Source organism: Sapajus apella, unplaced genomic scaffold, assembly GCF_009761245.1.
Source record: "Sapajus apella isolate SASKATOON/1434 unplaced genomic scaffold, GSC_monkey_1.0 scaffold57, whole genome shotgun sequence".
NCBI classification, from domain to species: domain Eukaryota; kingdom Metazoa; phylum Chordata; class Mammalia; order Primates; family Cebidae; genus Sapajus; species Sapajus apella.
In genome coordinates, this window is record NW_022436997.1 from 9,527,856 (window position 1) to 9,548,291 (window position 20,436).

The 20,436-nt window shown below is 38.0% G+C and overlaps 1 protein-coding gene across 7 annotated transcripts in view; it reads right to left on the bottom strand.

Moving 5' to 3' along the window:
* Positions 1–2,201: 2,201 nt before the first annotated feature.
* Positions 2,202–20,436, bottom strand: part of KIAA1328 (KIAA1328 ortholog) — a 338,167-nt gene continuing 319,932 nt past the window's right edge. For 5 of the 7 annotated variants that reach the window (XM_032245427.1, XM_032245425.1, XM_032245424.1 and 2 more), the window contains one exon: positions 2,284–2,494. In XM_032245427.1, coding sequence (XP_032101318.1) covers positions 2,284–2,494 — 211 coding nt within the window. Of the gene's footprint in view, positions 2,495–20,436 lie in introns of all 7 variants that reach the window. The other 2 variants (XM_032245422.1, XM_032245421.1) reach the window with 1 other exon arrangement.

The window sequence follows — 20,436 nt, forward strand, 5'->3', positions numbered from 1 at the left end:
ATTCCTTTGTGCCAGCTCCTTTCTCTTGGGATAGTCTGCAATAGCTTGGAGGCTCTGCAACAACCCTTTCATTCATTTATATGTATATATTTCAAAGTATATCTAAACAGGTTAAAATGTTAACACGTACTGTTCAATTAATAATGAAGACATTAGATTACACAAAAATTTATAGCCTAGTGCCCTTGCACCAACACCAACAAAATGTCCACAAATGAAAAAAAGGCAACCGGTGATGGGTTTGGCATGTGAAAAATGTGTTGACTGATGCTCTGCTGAAAGTCCATCTTCGCTTTTCCAAATTGGCCATTCATGGAGAGGCAAAGCAGCAATTAAACTCTACTCTATGGCTGTGACCCCCAAAAGCCTTTAGTTTAGACTCTGTTTACGATTCTTCTGTGACCTTTTTTTTGATCCTCTGGCATCGTCTCACTCCAGAGAGTTTTCAGGACACTGGGGTCTGGAATGGGTGACTGTGGGCATGGTTAGTCTAAGGGAGTCAGGTGCACGTAAGCTGGTCATGACACAGGGGGCAGGGAAAAGCAAGTTCTGGCAACCTAAAAACAGCTGAGAGCTCAGTTTGCCATCCACCCATTTCTGCCATACCACAGAAAGCACCATACTCCAAAGGCTTTTTGGTATAGGATAAAACTGATTTAGTTACTCTCAGAAGTGAACTTTCAAGGAAATTTTCATCTGTAATGATCTTCCAGCTTTTTAAGGAAATGACTACAACTAGTTAGTCCTGACTTTCTATTTATTTCAGAAGAAAAATAGAATATTGGTGGGCTCCATTCTTTTATCTTCCAAAGAATAAAAATATCCAAGTGAAAGAAGGCTGGGTGGAGGCAACAGGGCCAGGCTCAGCCTGAAGAGACATGAGCTTCGGATCTATCTGGACAAGGAGGCTGCTCAACAAGGCTTTTCTAGATTGAAATAATTTAGTTTCAATTAAAACAATAATTCAGAGAAGCTATGCAGGCTCACTGCATGCAGGCTGCCCTGGCACACCCTCCCCTTGCTTTCAATGACTGGAGAGTTTTGAACTCTGGCTAAACCAGGGTCATCATCCCCATTAGCTCAAGAGGCTACTAGAGCCCACTGCAAGCTGAAGGACCCATCTCAAGAGCTCTGTGGGAGAAAAGACAGCAGAGAGGATGAGGTCTGCACTGCGTAACTTCCACAGGTTTTCTCTGGGTCAAAGCGAGTCCCAGTGAGAAAAAGCAGGGAGACCCTGCTTGGGTGGTGGAACATGCTCTGGGAAGTAGAGATGGTTCTTTGGGGCCATGAGCAGAGCACCTGCAAGGCCTGGTCAGCTCGTATTCTTTAATCCCCATGGAGGAAAAGGGAGGGCCAGGGGAAGCCCATCAGCTTGCTGCAACTAATGTCACTCTCTCTCTAGTGGCATTTTCCCCAGACATAACTTTGGGAAGTTCACAGGAGCGCATGTGATGGACGGTGAATAAACTGAATTCTTGGATCAATAAAAAATACCTAGAGATTGCTCTTATTCATTCTGGGATATCGGAAGGGTGGTCACCTGAACATTGGTAGGAAAAGTGCTTCAGGCTTGTGCCTCCACTGAATTTCCCCAGGGCAATCAGTCCCTGACATGGTTTCATGCTGCCTGCTCCCAAGGATTGGCTGGGTCTCACCCTCTAGCTCACTGAGCTCTTTGGTTATGGAATGAGCAGCCGCCAGGCTGATGGCTACTGAGACAGACTCACAGTTGGCCCTCAGTGTTGTTTGTGACGGCAAGGGCACCAACTCCAACTTCAGAATTAAAGGACCACTTACGGAGACATAGCTGTGAGAGAACAGGATGAGAAAGGTGAGAGGGTCTGCCTTTCTGAAACTGCTTATGTTTCAAAGAAGTTACTTTTAAATTAGAGGGATCTTTCAGTGGAAAGGTTTTTCTTGTCTATAAAAGTGAGCCAGCCTTTTCTAGCAGAAGTTTGAGAAGGATACACTCTTGAAATGAGGCTGAATATGCAATGGTTTCCACCACGCAGAAAGTATCCTATGTTAATTTTCTAATCTCTGTTTAGCATAAAAAAGACACCATCTTCCATTCCTATCCCCTTAGTGTGTTATCGAATGCCTGGTCTGCCTGAAAACACCCTGGGCTGTTAGAATGATTTCTATATTCAATACATAACAGGATACGAGTGATATAGGTCCTTGTGAAAGGAGAGACACAATTACTTTGCAATGAAATAATTTAAAATCCTAGATCAGTATGAGAGGACACCCACAAATTTCCTAGGAAAATTTTGCAGTATGTCAAATGAAAAATATATCTTCCAGAATTTGATTCTCCTCCAGCTCTTCAGGGGTCCTGTGCATCCCCATCTTCTTCCGGGTTGATTTTGGAGGACTGAGTCGGAAAGTACCATGATTCCAGGACCCAGCTTCTCTGGAGGGATAGCGCTGAGGTTTGGGAGCAGAGTTTGGGCTCAGAGACTGAACCAAATCCAACAAAGATGTCTCATACCTGTAAGACATACAACCCAGACAGGAAAGGATCAGATTATTAGAAAATGAGAATCCAAGAAGCCCAGCAGAAAGGGCTATCCAGGGCAAGAATCAGATCAAAGATAATATAGTGCATAAGATGCTGCTTAGGGGAACTTTTGTGAAGGTAAACATCAGAAGGACTTGAAGAACCGAGGCCTTGCTGCCTGTCCATAACCTCTTTTCTTTTGCTGACTTCTAATATTCCTTTATAACTTATGCAGAGAGCCTGTAGAGTGGGAAAAGTAATCATGATAACAGTGATGATATTAACAGTGACGTGTACTATAAGCTTACTGTCAGGCACTGTTCTTAACACTACAAATATTTAACCTATGAAGTAGGTACTGTACTACTCTGATCCCCATCATAAACAAGTGGAAATTAAGGCTCAGGGAAGTAACTCATCTAACAGAAAGCTATTACACAGAAGAGTCTAGAATTGAACCCACGTGGTTTGTCTCCAGCACTCTCATCCAGGACACTAAAGCTACCTGTCAAAATCTTCACAGACAGATAGACTTGGTTCAAATCTCTGTTCTACCATTTGCAAGTTGTGTAATACTGGGGAAGTTATTCAGTCTCTCAGTTCAGTCTTTTCATGTATAAGGGGCTAGCAAAACTCCAGTTAGGATTAAATTAATTAATTAATATAGATGAATACATAAAAGGCACTCACTAAATGGTAGTTCCTTCCTGCTAACCCCCTTCCACCTTCTCCAGAATTTGGTAAACAATTCTAAATCTATTAAGATATCCCTCCAAAGAAAGATTGCTTTGTGTCCAGCATTCTTATCAGAAAGGGTAAGTTTGGAGCAGCTTGGAGGTAAAGAAACAGTATGGGGCTTCCATGGTAGCTCATGCCTGAAATCCCAGCACTTTGGGAGGCCGAGATGGGTGGATCACTTGAGGTCAGGAGTTTGAGACTAGCCTTGCCAACATGGTGAAACTATGTCTCTACTAAAAATACAAAAATTAACCGGGCATGGTGGCATGTGTCTATAGTCTCTGCTACTCAGGAGGCTGAGGCAGGAGAATCACTTGAACCTGGGAAGTGGAGGCTGCAGTGAGCCAAGGTTGCACCACTGCACTCCAGCCTGGGCAACAGAGCAAAACAAACAAAAAGAAACAGTCTGAAGTAACACATAGGGCCCTAAGGGGATAGCTGGGGCCAGAACCTAGCTCCAAATTAATGGTGGTGATGATGGCAGCACCATCAGAAGCAGCCGTGGTGGAAGGCTGGCTTGTCTGTTTTCTAAGCCCATCCCTGTGGCAAAAATGTCATCTTTCTGGCCTGAGCACTGGGATATGAACTGCTAGCATTAAGGCTATAAATACCAGTAAATTATTACAAAATGAAAGCATACACGTGGACATTACAATAAAGCATATCAGAGATATATTAGAATCTTTCTAAGAGTTTAGAGTTTCTGGTTTTAAAAACTGCTCTAACACTGCAAAGCAAATATCCACAGGCTTAGAAATAAAAATTGAGGATTATTGCATTTGATAGGAAAAAAACCACCATTCTCATATGCAATTTCAAATGAACCAATTATTAACAAGAAATACAATTTTTAAAATTAATTTGTCTTTGTAATTAAAGATGTTGCTATAGAAAGCATAAACAGGCACTGTGAATTATAGACAAATCATTAAGTGATTTTTGGTTTCTCTATGATCTCCACATGTTACAGGACATGCTAGAGAAAACATTAAAATGACATTGTATAGATTTGTATTTAAAATTAAATTTCAACAGGTATGAAACTAATGTGTATGAAGAGTTTAATCTTTTTAGAAAGACGATACCCAAGAATGATCACCTCTACATAAACTAAAATTCACATTTGGAAATACTTTGATAGAAATCTATCCAAATGTTGGTACAGCCTACAAAATACTCTTAGCAGCTCCAGTGTCAGTTGCATCTACAGAAAGATCTTTCTCAAAATTAAAAATGATGAAAAACATCTCACGTGAGTTAGAATGGTGATCATTAAAAAATCTGGAGACAACAGATGCTGGAGAGGACGTGGAGAAATAGGAATGCTTTTATACTGTTGGTGGGAGTGTAAATTAGTTCAACCACTGTGGAAGACAGCGTGGTGATTCCTCAAGGATCTAGAACTAGAAATACCATTTGACCCAGCAATCCCATTACTGGGCATATACCTAAAGAATTATAAATTGTTCTATTATAAAGATACATACACACGTATGTTCACTGCGGCACTGTTTACAACAGCAAAGACTTGGAACCAACCCAAATGACCATCAAAGATAGACTGGACAAGGAAAATGTGGCACATATATACCATGAATACTATACAGCCATATAAAAGGATGAGTTCAAGTCCTATGTAGGGACATGGATCAGGCTGGAAGCCATCATTCTCAGCAAACTGACACAAGAACAGAAAACCAAACACCGCATGTTCTCACTCATAAGTGGGTGCTGAGCAATGGGAATACAAGGACACAGGGAGGGGAACATCACACACTGGGGCCTGTTGGGGGGTGGGAGGAATAAGGGAGGGATAGCAGGGGGTGGGGGGATTAGAGAGGGATAACATTAGGAGAAACACCTAATGCAGGTGATGGGGGGATGGATGCAGCAAACCATTATGGCACGTGTATACCTACGTAACAATCCTGCACGAGCTGCACATGTACCCCATAACTTAAGTATAACTTAAAAAAATTACAAAAAATGTTTGTAATCTCATTTGCTAAGAGTGACTAATGTTGCTTTTAATTATATCACTTAAAGTTTTTAAAAGCATAAATTATGACGACTTAATAAATGAATTTAGACCGAGCACAGTGGCTCCTGTAGTGTTTACAGTGGCTCAAAGTGTTGTAATCCTAGCACTTTGGGAGGTCAAGGCAGGTGGATCACTTGAGGTCAAGAGTTCGAGACCAGACTGGCCAAGATGGTGAAAAACTCCATCTCTACAAAAATACAAAAATTAGCTGGGTGTGGTGGCTTGTGTCTGTAATCCCAGCTACTTGGGAGGCTGAAGCAGGAGAATGTTTGAACCTAGGAGGCGGAGGTTGTAGTGAGCCAAGACTGTGCCACTGCACTTCAGCCTGGACGAAAGAGCAAAGCTCCATTAAAAAATAAATGAATAAATAAATAAAATAAATGAATTTGAAGAAAAGTGAGTCAGGAAAACTTAAGGTTAATCAAGTTATCACATTAATAAAGTATCATTTTATCATATAAAATTATAATACCAAATATATAATTTTTTTCTATCTGTAGTTTTTATCGCTCATATATTACTATTACCCTTCATGCTTTATTGGTGTCCTTTTAAAGGAAAGAGCTTTGTATTCTAGCACCTTTAATTGGGCTTTTTCTTTCTTTCTGAACAAAGCGCCTCACATTTTCATTTTCCACTGGTCTGGCAAGTTATGTTGCTGTCCCTGCCCTCAAGTCCCAGGCAAGATTCGACTACCGTCTCAGGTATGGAAATGTCATGATATTTTCTGTGGTATGAAAATCTGTAAATTTAAATCCTTTTTAGCAGATTTTTCTTTTGCAGCTTTTATTGTCACAGAATCAAGGCAATATTTCAATGCAGCTATCTGTCATTCAAAACAATGGTTTCTGTGTTCAATCAACACATTCTTTGTTTAAGGTGTAAACCAATGACTTGAGTACTGCTTTTAGGAAATTTTGCATATAAGCAGGACAGACCTACTTCATGCTCAAGGAATAAGCTGTATTTGAACTTTCCTTTGAAACACATGATAATGTTGTGGTAATATCCATCTCTTCATATATCCATCTCTTCAGATCATTAAGTATTTTTTAAAATCAGAAACAATGGAAAATCTATACTTTTCTATCTAGTTTCATGCTTACAATAGCGAGAGGGGATACTCTGAATGAGAAAATAAATTTGCTGCTTTCTCTATTAAAAAGTAGAGCCAAAATAATTGGAGAACAGAAAGTATATCAGAAATAAACCTTTTAAAGGTGTAAACTGAAATCCAGAGCAACAATAAGGATTTGTGTTTAAAGACTGATTTACTAGGTACCAACATATTCAATCATTTGAAAGAGAACTGTGGGCTTCAAATTCCTTCAGAGTACTCATTAGCATAAAATATAGTAAAAAATTTTGTAGCATGGAAATAATGACCTACCAAACTATAGTAAGTTAGATCTGACATGTTAGTCAGGATAAGTTATGTGATAACAAATTACCTTCAGAATTCCAATGCTTTAATACAACTCAAATATTTTTCATGCTCATCCTATACACTCAAAGTAGGTCCAGGCAGACAGTGGTTCCATCCCCTAGAATGTGGGCTTCTCAGTTGTCTTGGCAGGAAAAGAGTCTGAAGAACTGTGCACAGGCTTTCCACAGCCTGCAAGTGACGTAACACTTCTCCTTATATCTGGCTGGCCAGAACCAGTTAAGTCTTGCCAGAAGGGAGGAGAACTGGATACTGGCAAACACTACTAATGCCTACCCATGGAGAAATGAGTCTTAGACATAATTTGGAATAATTTTCTTATTTTATTGATGAGGAAACTGAGATCCAGAGAGGTATAAGTGAACTGAATGCAGTCATAGAGCAAGTGAGTGGCAGAACTAAGTGGTTTTTAACCCAGGCCCCTTGACTTCCCAGATTAGTATGTTTTCAATCTTTCCATCAAGGTAAGAGGTGACACTAAAACAAAAGCAAAAGAAGGCTGCTGTTTCCAACTACATTTTATTTTAAAAGCATAGTACAATTACTGTAACTGGGCTATCTTTTCCTCCAACAAATTAGTCTACTCAAGTACAAATGCTTATCTTTATGATTATGCTGTTACAAAAATTCCACTTCTCTGTCTAGGAGCCACATTCAATCATAGACTAGACTATGGCAGAAGAATCAGAAAGTGTGTGGTCAACAGGGCTCAGATTTTGGTTGTACTTCATAGCGAATTTTCTTCAATAAGTTTATTGACAGTACTTTTGCTATCAGGAAAGATCAAATGATTTGGCAATTAAAAAGTAACAAAATACCCAAGATTATTCCAAAAAGCAAAGCTTGAGAAATGACCCAATTTAATATAAGAATTATATATGCAATAAAGCAAAGTAAAAAATGAATTCCTATGGGATTTTGCACTAAATGTCAGTAAAGAGCAGTGTATTTATCAGACGTGTTCTGTGAGCAATGTGTTTTAGTTTGCTAAGGAGACATGTGATAGGAGACTATAAAGTCGATAAGCTTGGCCTGATCCTGCTGGGGCTCTGTGGTAGTCAAATAATTTAAAGGGACATACAACATATCCAGATGTATAAAGTACCACCCCTTGAAAAACCCAGATGATGTTTTAGCCGTAGGTGTTAACTATATTGGCCTGTCTTACCTCTGTACCGTACAGAGCCAGTACGCATGAGTTACCTAGGCACACAGGCTGAATTTAATAGCCTCATTATGGAGAAGTGATAAGCAAAAGGCTTATTTGATTTGCTCTGCCAGTCCCATCCAGGAGGCAATCTGGACAAAGCTGGAGTGGCATTAATTCTGTCTTCCTAGAGTTCTCTTTCTAGTTTCATTTGCCTCTGAACTAGCAAGGTAAGAAGACAAAATCCAGAGGAGGATGTAGCCTCTGCTGATTTGACTTGACTCCACATTACCAACTCAAGAAAGGCCAGTCTGACATGGTGTCCAAGAATATTAGTACATGGCCTAGAAACAAACTGATTTCATGGTCTATCCACAGGCTGCACCTCATGAGAAACTAATGATGGTGCTGGACCTTTCCCCTCCCATTTCCTTTTTTGATTTTTTGTGATTTCAGCAGACCTCTCCTGATTTTCCTTCCATATCACCAACATCCTCTTCCTCTCTTGTCATTTAAATGAAAGAATGCCCCGGGGCTCAATCCTTTGCTCTCACATCTTAAGTGATGCTATCCATTCTCATGGGATTTAAAAACATCTATATGTTAATGACAGCTAAATATATAGCTCCAATATCAAACTTGCCAGAGGTCCAGACTCGCATTTCCAACTGCTACCTGATATCTTTACTCGGAACTGTAATGGGCATCTCAAACTATACAAAACATAACTCTTTTTTTTTTTTTTCCTCTGAATCCCACTCCTCTCTATTAACCCAGGGGCTCAGGCCAAAAACCTGCTGTTATTCTCGATTCTTACCTCTGGGCCTTTGCATATACTTCACTCTCTGTGTAGCATGACTTCTTTCATATCTTTGCTTGCTCTCTCATCAATGTCTTTGTTTAAATGTCACCTCCTCCAAGAGGCCATCCTTAGCCACTCCGTCCAAAATAGCCATCACTCCACAGTCACCTTATTTCTTTATGGTTTTTATTTTCTTTATATCACTCAACACACACACACACACACACACACACACACACACACGCACACACACACACACACTATATATATATATATATATTGCCACAATGGTATGGGCTCTGTAATGGTAGGGTCATTACTTTGTTTATTGCTGTTATCTCCATGCAAAACATGGTAACTGGCACAAGGTAGGTGCTCAGTATTTGTTGAAAAAAAATCAATGGTCTTATGGCTTAAGGCTCAGCAAATTCTTCCATGAACAACTTTTTAAAAAATCTTTAGACAGCTCATCAATTTATTTCAAATATTCTGAAAAGTATTAACCACGCATCTATTCTTCTTTTACGAAAAAAGGATACTTACACATGTGATTTGAATAAATGGCTTTTTTCACTTAATATATTGGGACCATTTTTCCATATGATACTTTTACGTTATCTTTAATGACTCCAGATTACTTACCTCCTGCGTGTGCTCTGATTTACATTAATACAACCAATCCCCTGTTGAAGAGTACTTAGGTCCAAAAGTCCTTCAAGACAAAATCAACTGTCTCTTGCTCCTTCAGCCAATACCCAGAAGGTACTTCCCACCCCAGTCCACCATAGGTCAGCAAGGCACTGCTATCCCCATGAGGTTCTGTAATATCCCTCCCTCTATTCCCAGCCCTCCTCCTCACCCCCATTGCTTCTAGAGCTTGTGCTTCACAATAGACACTGCTATATTTGCATTCTTTTTAGATTATACCTTCTATCTCCTAGTTTTAACTGAAACCTGGCTCTTTTGTTTATATTCAACATGTGCTATACATTTCAGGGACAAGAGGTAGGCTTGGAATCATCATTTCTTTTTGGCCATTATTCCCCAGTCTCTCATTAAACTTCCATTCCCTTGAGGATCCTGTCATCTGCTCTGTCATCCTCAACCTCTCTTCATCTATGAACTCACTTACTCTCAGTCACTGCAGATGTTAACATCTGATTCACAACATTCCCTCCAATTCAACCCTGAATATCATCCCTGCTAATGTCAGCATCCCAAGAATGACACTCAGTATTCTCACCTCTTAGATTTTTTACCTTCTCTCAATTCAAAAGACTTTATTTGCAAGCCTTTCCCATAGTCCTAGCCTAGAACTTGTCATAAATTAAAACTGCATCTCTTCTAAATTCAGTAATTCAAATATCCCAAGCACTTTCTGATGCCTACAGATTACCCTTCAAGCTTGGTTTTTCAGCCATTCCTACTATCTGTGCCTGCTGGTCCCACCAGACCAGTGTAGGGGGTTGGCCGGGGGGAAGGTGGTAAAAGAAAAGAAAGTTTTATCTGAGGAATGTAAGCTCCTTTAAATTTAAATTTTTAAAAAGTGAGTTCTCTAGTACCACAGGTGATTGCTCCCTCTGACCCATTCAGGAGCTGCAGGTGACTGGAGAGTCTGCAGAGGTGTCAGGGCTGTCACCTAGGATGTGAAGCAGCCTCGTAGGGCATTCCTCACCAGAAGAACATTTTTAGGGACCCCTATCCTTTGGCTTTTCTAGATAAGTACAATATGAGGGTCTGGACCCTTATACCTATGAGCAGTCTGCTGCCACCTGGCAGTTACAGAAAACCCAAGACACTTAAGAGAGCGATTTACGACTATTGGGTGACACCTAGAGGAGTGATGCTCATAAGCAGGACACTTTGACCCAAAACATATACACGGTCTTGGTCACTTTTGACAAGTTCCTAAATTATGAGAAATCAAGCTTCACAAAATCTGAACATTCTTTTTAGAAATGCTAGCTGGGTCTATGTATAACACTTACGGGATGTCATGTTGTAAATATCTAGGAAAGTTACTAACGACCTAACCCGGGGTGGTCATAAGCTGCAATAGCTAAAATGAGATCTTTTGAAATGGTGAATTTATTTGCATGGACAATTGGAAAAAAGGCTGGTTTTAGAACCAGACAAATTGATGGGAGACGTACTTCCAATGTCATCTAGAAGCTTCTCAAAGAAGTTTTGAGAAAATTGACTCAATTCAAGAGGCAAACAAAGGGATACCTGAAGCTATTTCTGAACTAAAAAAGACTTCAGAGGCGTTCTCCCTTTCACCTCCAACTACTCTTTCTCTTTCTACCTTTTTGCCATCATATTCTCTATCTTAACTCTCCTGTTCTGGTTTGCTTTTCCGTTTATCACCACTGCCTGAGGAAACTCTCTAGGTCTTTTCTAAAAATGTAGCTTGGAAGAGAATTCAGCATTATACTCAAAGGCCAGATGAATCTACTCATTATTTTCAATGGTTTGAAAAAAACCTTTAAGCAATATTCCAGATGACTGGTACTAGCCTTCAAGATCACCAAAATAATTTCTTTATAAATTCTATTTTCCTCAATGGCTTAAATGAGGACTTGGTTATCTTAGTTAAAAGATACCAGCTTTATTGGGTGAATATATGCATATCCATGGGTTTTTAAGCTTGGGAGATCAATTTTTTTTTATTATTATACTTTAAGTTCTGAGTTACATGTGCAGAATGTGCAGGTTTGTTACATAGGTATACACATGCCATGGTGGTTTGCTGCACCCACTGACCTGTCATCTATACTAGGTATTTCTCCTAATGCTATCCCTCTCCTAGCCCCTCACTCCCTGACAGGCCCCAGTGTGTGATGTTCCCCTCCCTATGTCCATGTGTTCTCACTATTCAACTCCCAATTATGAGTGAGAACATGCGTTGTTTGGTTTTCTGTTCTTGTGTCACTTTGCTGAGAATGATGGTTTTGAGCTTCATCCATGTCCCTACAAAGGACATGAACACATCCTTTTTTATGGCTGCATAGTATTTCATGGTATATATGTGCCACATTTTCTTTATGTAGTCTACCACTGATGGTCATTTGGGTTGGTTCCAAGTCTTTGTTATCATGAACGGTGCCACAATAAACATATGTGTGCACATGTCTTTATAGCAGAATGATTTATAATCCTTTGGGTATATACCCAGTAATGGGCTTGCTGGGTTAAATGGTATTTCTAGTTCTAGATCCTTGATGATTTGCCACACTGTCTTCCACAATGGTTGAACTAATTTACACTCCCACCAACAGTGTACAAGCATTCCTATTTCTCCACATCCTCTCCAGCATCTGTTGTTTCCTGACTTTTTAATGATTGCCATTCTCACTGGTGTGAGATGGTATCTCAATGTGGTTTTGATTTGCTTTTCTCTAATGACCAGTGATGATGAGCTTTTTTTCATATACTTATTGTCTGCATACATGTCTTCTTTTGAGAAGTGTTTGTTCATATCCTCTGCCCGCTTTTTGATGGGGTTGTTTGTTTTTTTCTTGTAAATTTCTTTAAGTTCTTTGTAGATTCTGGATGTTAGCCCTTTGTCAGATGGATACTTTGCAAAAATTTTTTCCCATTCTGTAGGTTGCCTGTTCACTCTGATGATAGTTTCTTTTGCTGTGCAAAAGCTCTTTAGTTTAATTAGATCCAATTTGTCTACTTTGGCTTTTGTTACCATTGCTTTTGGTGTTTTAGTTGTGAAGTCTTTGCCCATGCCTTTGTCCTGAATGATACTGCCTAGGTTTTCTTCTAGGGTTTTTGTGGTTTTAGGTCTTACGTTTAAGTCTTTAACCCATCTTGAGTTAATGTTTGTATAAGGTGTAAGGAAGGGGTCCAGTTTCAGTTTCAGCTTTCTGCATGGCTAGCCAGTTTTCCCAACACCATTTATTGAATAGGGAATTATTTCCCCACTGCTTGTTTTTGTCCAGTTTTTCAAAGACCAAATAGTTGTACAGGTATTGACTGACTTACGACCTATGCAACTTACGACCATTCGACTTTACGACTACAATCGCTAGCCACGACTGCTCCGCGTCTGGCAGCGTAAACATTGCCCAGCTGGGCGTATGACAGTGCGGACCAGCTTCTGGCAGCACTACCGTCTCCGCGTGCATATAGCCTACTCAACTTACGACCAAATCGTGTTACGACCGGTCTGTTGGAACCAATCGTGGTCATAAGTCGAGCACTAGCTATACATGTGTGGCGTTATTTCTGAGGCCTCTGTTCTGTTCCATTGGTCTATGTATCTGCTTTGGTACCAGTATCATGCTGTTTTTGTTACTGTAGCCTGGTAGTATAGTTTGGAGTCAGGTGGCATTATGCCTCCAGCTTTTTTCTTTTTGCTTAGGATTGTCTTGGCTATGCAGGCTCTTTTTTGGTTCCTTATGAAATTTAAAGTAATTTTTTTCAATTCTGTGAAGAAAGTCATTGGTTGCTTGGTGCGGATTGCCTTGAATCTATAAATTACTTTGGGCAGTATGGCCATTTTCATGAGACTGATTCTTCCTATCCATGAGCATGGAATGTTTTTCCATTTGTTTGTGTCCTCTCTTATTTCCTTGAGCAATGGCTTATAGTTGCTTGGGAGATCAACTTTCTAAAACTATTCAGAAAGAAGAAAACGCTAAGGCCTCAGAGATTATGAATTTGCAACTACAACAACTGACTAGTCAAATCAGTCCTTTAAGAAAAGAGAGGTGCCTCTTTCAAATGATCCAAGAGATGTTTGCTTCGATTACAGAATGCCTGGACATTTCAAAAAAGATTGTAGAAAACTTAAATGACAGCAGGAACAAAAAGACAGGACCCCCACAAGAGGAATAGGGTTGCTCTCTGAGGATCCAAAGGGGGCTTTTCACATTTCTGACTAATACTTTAGAAGAAACAGAAATTTTTATAAATGGAGAACAGATATGTTCCTCATAGATACTACCATAGGGCTACTCTTTCTGTCCTCAACTCAGCCACCTTAAATTGTCCTCTTCCTCAGAGTAATGACATCGTACAAATGGTAGGGGTATCTACTCAATATATAACTACATACAAACCCAAAACCTTAGAATTCCAGATAGGCTCACTCAGTGGTCTTTCCTTTCTCCTTGTTCCCTGTCTCCCAGATGTCTCTTAGTTAGAGATTTGTTTTAACGCACGCATTTCCTTCTCTCAAAAGGGGGAATATATTTAAATTAGGAACAGAAGGAGCAAACAGAACAACTACAGAATGAGAATGAAACTACTGAGAAATACAGATCCAACAAATATTCTTCTCAACAAAAATTCTTCTAAACAAGGTCTAAGGAATGATATGGATGATTTACCACAAGCTTTGTCAGACCATTTATAGTCTCAATATTTCACTGAAATTGGTAAAATATATTCAGCCACCCCCCATTAAAATGGAAGTAAACCTGATTAAACGTTTACCTAATATTAGACAATATCCTTTTAATGCCCTGCTGGACCTCATGTTCCCCTAGAGATGTAAATCTTAAAATGGCTTTGAAATGTTAACATTTAGGGAACGAGTTAAGCAGCATTCCAGCTGAAATCAGATCAAAAACCAAATTAAAATTCTTTATGCCATTACAAAATTCCTTCCCTCAATGGATACCTTTAGTTCAAGAGAGAAACATTTATAAGAATTAACTTGCATTATTTGTTTTAAATTACTTGCATGATCTTTTGGAGTGCCTATTTGTGTCCTTTCTAATGAAGGAAACCAAACTGTTCCTCTCTAAAATATGGGGGATTATTGAGCTCAAAAAAGTTGAAAATGCATGGGAACATTCTGCCCCCGCCACCTTGTTTGTCCGATTGCAGGATGGAAATTTAGAAAAAAATGGGTTTTGTTGCCTGTTTTTCACCACTTAAAGAGAGACCCCTTTATAAGGCTTATTAGCTTAGAGGCAGCCCCAGAGAATCTAGGAGCAGACTTTACTCTTCCCATAAACTTACCTTCCACATTTTCCCACCTTTGGCACTATCCCTATGGGCAGCTTTTGTTTTCTTGTTTTCCTGTGTCTTTCAGTCCTCCTTCTGGTCTCAATGTGTAGGGAGTCAGCTGAGGAGCTGAGACCCTAGATAACATGGCTGGACAGAAATGTGGGTTATACCCCATTTGTGGCTAGTGAGACTTTCCTTTCTTTGAGCTGTCTTTGGGAGTGGATTTATTGAGGACTGCACTGTGCCTCTTTGGAAATGCCTTGTGTGCCCTTGGTTAAGATATAACCTTGATTAAGGCTTACTGGTTTTGTTGAGTCTCTTGAGAGGGTACCTTTGATTTAAAAAAAACCCAAAAAAACAAGGGTCAAAAGCCATAAATATTGGTTAGTTGTCCTGGCTGAAATCTGATAAAGAGATTTGAAAAGAATTTTTAAAAGAGCTCTATCGTCAGAAGTCAGCTTAATTAAAAGCTGATATTCAGGGTATGATTTTTTTTAAAGGCCTTTCTGCATTTTCTCTTTTGGATCCTTTTTCTAAGAGGTTTTTTTTCTTTCTTTTTTTTTTTAATTGACTGAAACCCCTTTTAAATTATGTGTTTGGTCTCTCTGTTTGCTTCCTTTCATACTGATATGATTTTAGTAAAGGAAAAAATATATAAAACTTCACTGGCCTTTTGGAAAGCTTAAACTCTTTCTCTGTGCTTTGAAATGTATATGCTCTAAGAGTCAGTAAGGGCATTGGCCAGGTGAGACTTCAACCTGTTCCATTACAAATGCAGATTGAATCCAACTATCCTTTTAAATTAGTGAGTTTTAACAGTCTAATGACTAAAAATTTAAAATCAAAGCTATAAAGTCTTTGTATTTTTATGTATACCTGTATACATGTTTGTTTGTATATTGTCTACTACACCAAATTGACTTAAAAGTAAATGAGCATTCATAAATAAGCCCAAATACTTTTCAAGTTCATGTGACTTAGTAATCTTTGGTAAATAAAACCAATTTAAAAATTGTTAGTAGAATAAAATAGGAATGTTTTCAGAATTGTCAGTATTAAATATAATTCAGACATTTTGCCTGAGTCTACTGGTTTGACAGGTTTAGTTTGTCTCTGGTAGATGTTTTAAGGTCATAAAACTGTTGCTTCTCTTATATTTTATATATATACTTCCTTGTCTCTGAGCTTACGTCTTAAAGCTCTCTTAGAATCTGGGCTTTAGGCAGGTAGTCATGGGAAGGCCTGGGGACATATGTATGACCACAGCACCTAGGCCAATAGCTGCAGGGCAAAGCCAAACCAGTATGCCCTCCCTGGCTCAACCATGCCTCCCAGCCATGCTGGGAAGTGTCAGATATACCAGGTGTTATTCCTATAGATCTATTTTTTGTCTTGGGCTCTGCACCTGGTACTTAACATTAAAATTAGATCCTTCCTAGGCTTTTCACTGAAAATTAGGGTTATTAGGTGTTAACCTTGTAATATATGTAATTAAAACTATGAAAAAAATAGAAACATTCTATATACAGAATATATAAGAAAAGCTAAGAAAGGTTATAACAAAGACATGAGGACTTTTTTTTTTTTGGTAATTTATAAGTTATTTAAAGGTTACTTTATGTCAAAGTGACAAAAAAAGAATGATAGATAAAACCAAATGGATATAAAAAGTTGGGGAAAGAGAATGGGAAAATATAAAACATTATAAAAATTTTATGAAAACCTTATCTTGTGCAGTCAGAGCTGACTGAGACTGGGTGGATCTGTTTATAAGGTTTTGTTAAAATTAGTTTCAACATTAACAATACATTGATATAAAGGTTGAATTTAGTTTTCTCTTTTGAATGAGATTTTCATATAGTATTAACAAGATATAACAAAAGGCTTTTTATTAAACTTTTCTTTAAAGTTTATCTTTTGAGTAAACTTTTTTTTAAAAAAAAAAAAAGGGAAAGGGGGAGAGACAGATTCTGTTTGTCTCATGCTATATTTATTAGGTCTCTTGACTTTTTGGGAAACTAAGTCTCTTCTCTGTCCAAGAGTAAAGGGTTTTGCTTTTTGAGTCTTTGAATTATCATTTTGGTTAAATGAATGATCATTAATTTATAATGACCTGTGATGTTACTTTTGATATAAAATGTTTTAAACCTTTGATATTTGACATACTTCCCCAAATCAAATTTACATTAAAATCATGCAGGACACATTGTCAAATAATAATGGTGTTTAACTTTGAGTCATATTTACATAAATATATTATTAATATACATTCCAAAATTGTATGATATTCCTAAATTCTGATATGTCTTGACACATGTCATCAGTCACATTTGTGAGTATTATGTTAAATTGTTTTCTGCCACAGAAATAATCAAATTTCCTTGTTAATTGTGTCTTTAAACATGGCTACTCTCTTTCATCATCCAGTGACAATTATTGTTTTACTATGATTCTTCCCAAAAAGTGGTTTACAGTTAGTTACAGTCCAAAATTTGCTTTTTCTTCAAGGAAATTCAGGGAAAAGATACTGACAAGTACTCTTGAACATAGATTTGCGATAACTTTGGAAATCATATCATTGGACCAGGTAAAACCCTTCAGAACTCTAAATAAAACAAACAAGAACCACAACAAACTGATGAGTTTATGAAGAGTACTAACCCAATATAAGCAGAAGAAGAATTAATTACATAGAGGTGAACTGATAGAAGATGGAAATAATTCTGTTATGACCTTTCATTTGAAACACTACTGATTCTTTTTGTATTTGTTTTTTTGGAATCAAGAACGTTTTCTTTTAAGCCATTCATAGCTTAAAGCAACTGGGTAAAGTATACTTTTGTGAAAAAACTGGAAACATTTATAGTTTTCTATGCTTGATTTCTCTAGAATTTGAAAATTATTCATGAGTATTCTTATTTTATGGCAATATAGCTGTTTGCATAATTCCAATAAGCATTTGTTCTCTTTTGTAACAGGACACAATTGAAAATTCTGGTTATTTCACCAAGGCTTTGACAAATGTCATATTTTCCAATGTGACCAGACTATTTTGAGGGATTGGGGTTGCTTTCAGAAAGCCAACAGGCTTGGTAAAAGACTGGTCCAGTACCTTGTCAATACAGTTCCCTTACAGGGTTCCTGACCTTGAGATAAGTAAAGAATGCCACTTTCTGACAGGCCAGGAATCTCAACATATTTTGGGGACCTTAAGAAGAGTTCACCTATTTTATACACGTATTATAGGCACAGTCTCATGGTGAATACTTGGCTTTGCTTCTTAGGCTTGAGAGGTTTTTAAAAGTCTAAACTAAAATTCCTTTTAAAAAAGTTCCAGTAAAGCCAACTTGAAAGAATACCATATGGCCAACCACTATTCTTTCTGCCCTTTATGCAAACAATCATACCAGGTATAATAAGACTAAAACTTATTTTGTAAATAAGTTGGTCTTACTATGACTTCTCTTTAGTAAAAAAGGGGAACTGGAGAGGGAAATATTATATTTCAGAAGAAAATTATAACATACCTATTATTGGATTCCAGTCCTGACCACTGTTTTTGAGTTTCTATTATTTTTCTACAATTTAGGCTGAATCCTGAATTATTACCTGGCTACAATTATTTCCTGGTTCCTTCTCTAAAGAAGAACCTGATTTAAATTTTCTTCATGATATTTTTTAGTTGGCTCCCTAATAGAATAGATTCTTTTTCCATTTTAGCATACAGATTCTCATTTTGACTGCAACCTGGTGTGTAATATATTTCTACTATTCAAATTATTGTTATGTATCTCTCATTGTTTTACTTTTGAAAAAACTCATGGAAGATGATTCAACAAGCAAGAGCAGCTATATAGATCAAAGATTTCACTAAGATCTTTTTGCCACTCTGTGATATCATCCCAATTTAGATTTTGGGTGCTCCTAAAAATTCCTCACTGAGACATCTCCTCCTTCCCCCTTGACTTGAGACAAGACTAATCAGAAATGAACCGTTCTGGCTACAAGAAATATACTGATACTAAGATTTTGACCACTGATGCTTTCAAAAAGACTTTTGATCAAAAGGGCAAAATGTGGATTGGAGGGAGAAAGAGGGAAAGACAACAATAAATTTTTATCTGAGAAATGAGAGCTCCTTTAAATTATCAGGCCCAGAGAAGCACTAGAATGAAAGAGAAGTCTTGTGTCACTGCCCCTTAGGCTAAACAATCATCTCTTAAAGGCACTTGCTATGTGGACTCTAAATTAATGGACACCAAGAAGCCATAAGTGCTATACACTGGATACCATAACAAATACCCTATACTTCAACAATGTATAGTCAATCACTATTTGATGTTATCAATGAGAATGCAAACCAATGAGAATTCCTGTCAAGCAACTTTGTATCAGTCCCCTCCTTGTTCCTTTTGCCTTAAAAAATCTTTTAACAAATAATGATGGAGCACTCACCAAGGCAACTTGAAGGTATGTCCTGGGCAGCTGTCCTCATTTGGCTCAAGTAAAATCTTTAAACTGTATGTTGTGCCTCAGCCTCTTCCTTTTAGGTTGACAGCATTAATTCAGAGATTGTTCTAAAAACTGGGAATAACGTGGTGAACAGGATAGCCAAAATCTCTCCTACTGGGACATACTTTCTTCCCAAAACTTCATCCAACTTATCCCTATTCAACTTAAATTTCACGGTTCAGCATTCCAGTCATTCTTTTAACAATGCTCTTAAAAATGTGTTCTCCATGAAAAGATACTTCTCAAAAGAAGACATACATGTGGCTAACAATCATATGAAAAAAAGCTCAACATCACTGATCATTAAAGAAATGTAAAATCAAAACCATAATGAGATGCCATCTCAAACCAGTCAGAATGGCAATTATTAAAAAGTGAAAAAATAATAGATCCTGATGAGGTTGTGGAGAAAAAGGAACGTTTTTACACTGTTGGTGGAAGTGTAAATTAGTTCAGCCATTGTGGAAGGCAGTGTGGTAATTCCTCAATGACTTAGAGACAGAAATATAATTTGACCCAGAAATGCCCTTATTGGGTAGATACCCCCCAAAATATAAATCATTCTATTATAAAGACACATGCACACATATGTTCATTGCTGCATGAACTTCACAATAGCAAAGACATGGAATCAACCTAAATGCTCCTCAATGATAGACTGGAAAAAGAAAATGTGGTACATATACACAATGGAATACTATGTAACCATAAAAATGAATGAGATCATGTCCTTTGCAGGAACATGGATGAAGCTGGAGGCCATTATCCTTAGTAAACTAATGTAGGAACAGAAAAACAAATACTTCATGTTCTCACTTGTAAGTGGGAGCTAAATGATAACACATGGACACATAGAGGGGAACAACACACACTAGGGCCTACCAGAGGGCAGAGGGTGGGAGGAGGGAGAGGATTAGGAAAAGTAACTAATAGATACTAGGCTTCATACCAGGGTGGTGAAATAATCTATACAATCAACCCCATCACACATGTTTATCTATGTAACAAACCTGTACATCCTGCACATGTATCCCTAAACTTAAAAGTTAAAAAACAAAAAAAAAGTCCTTTGTCTTCTTGATCTCTACCACCAAACACAACACTGGATAAATCCAAATGTCTTTCTTTTCTGTGAATTATAGTTGGTGCAGATAAAACAAAAACAAAAACAAAACAAGCAAACAAAATCAGGTCCAATATAGACACAAAGTCACCAATCTTATGTGTGTATTAAACAGTTTCAGACAAAGTGACTGCATTTCTTGAATCACCTGTTTTGGTC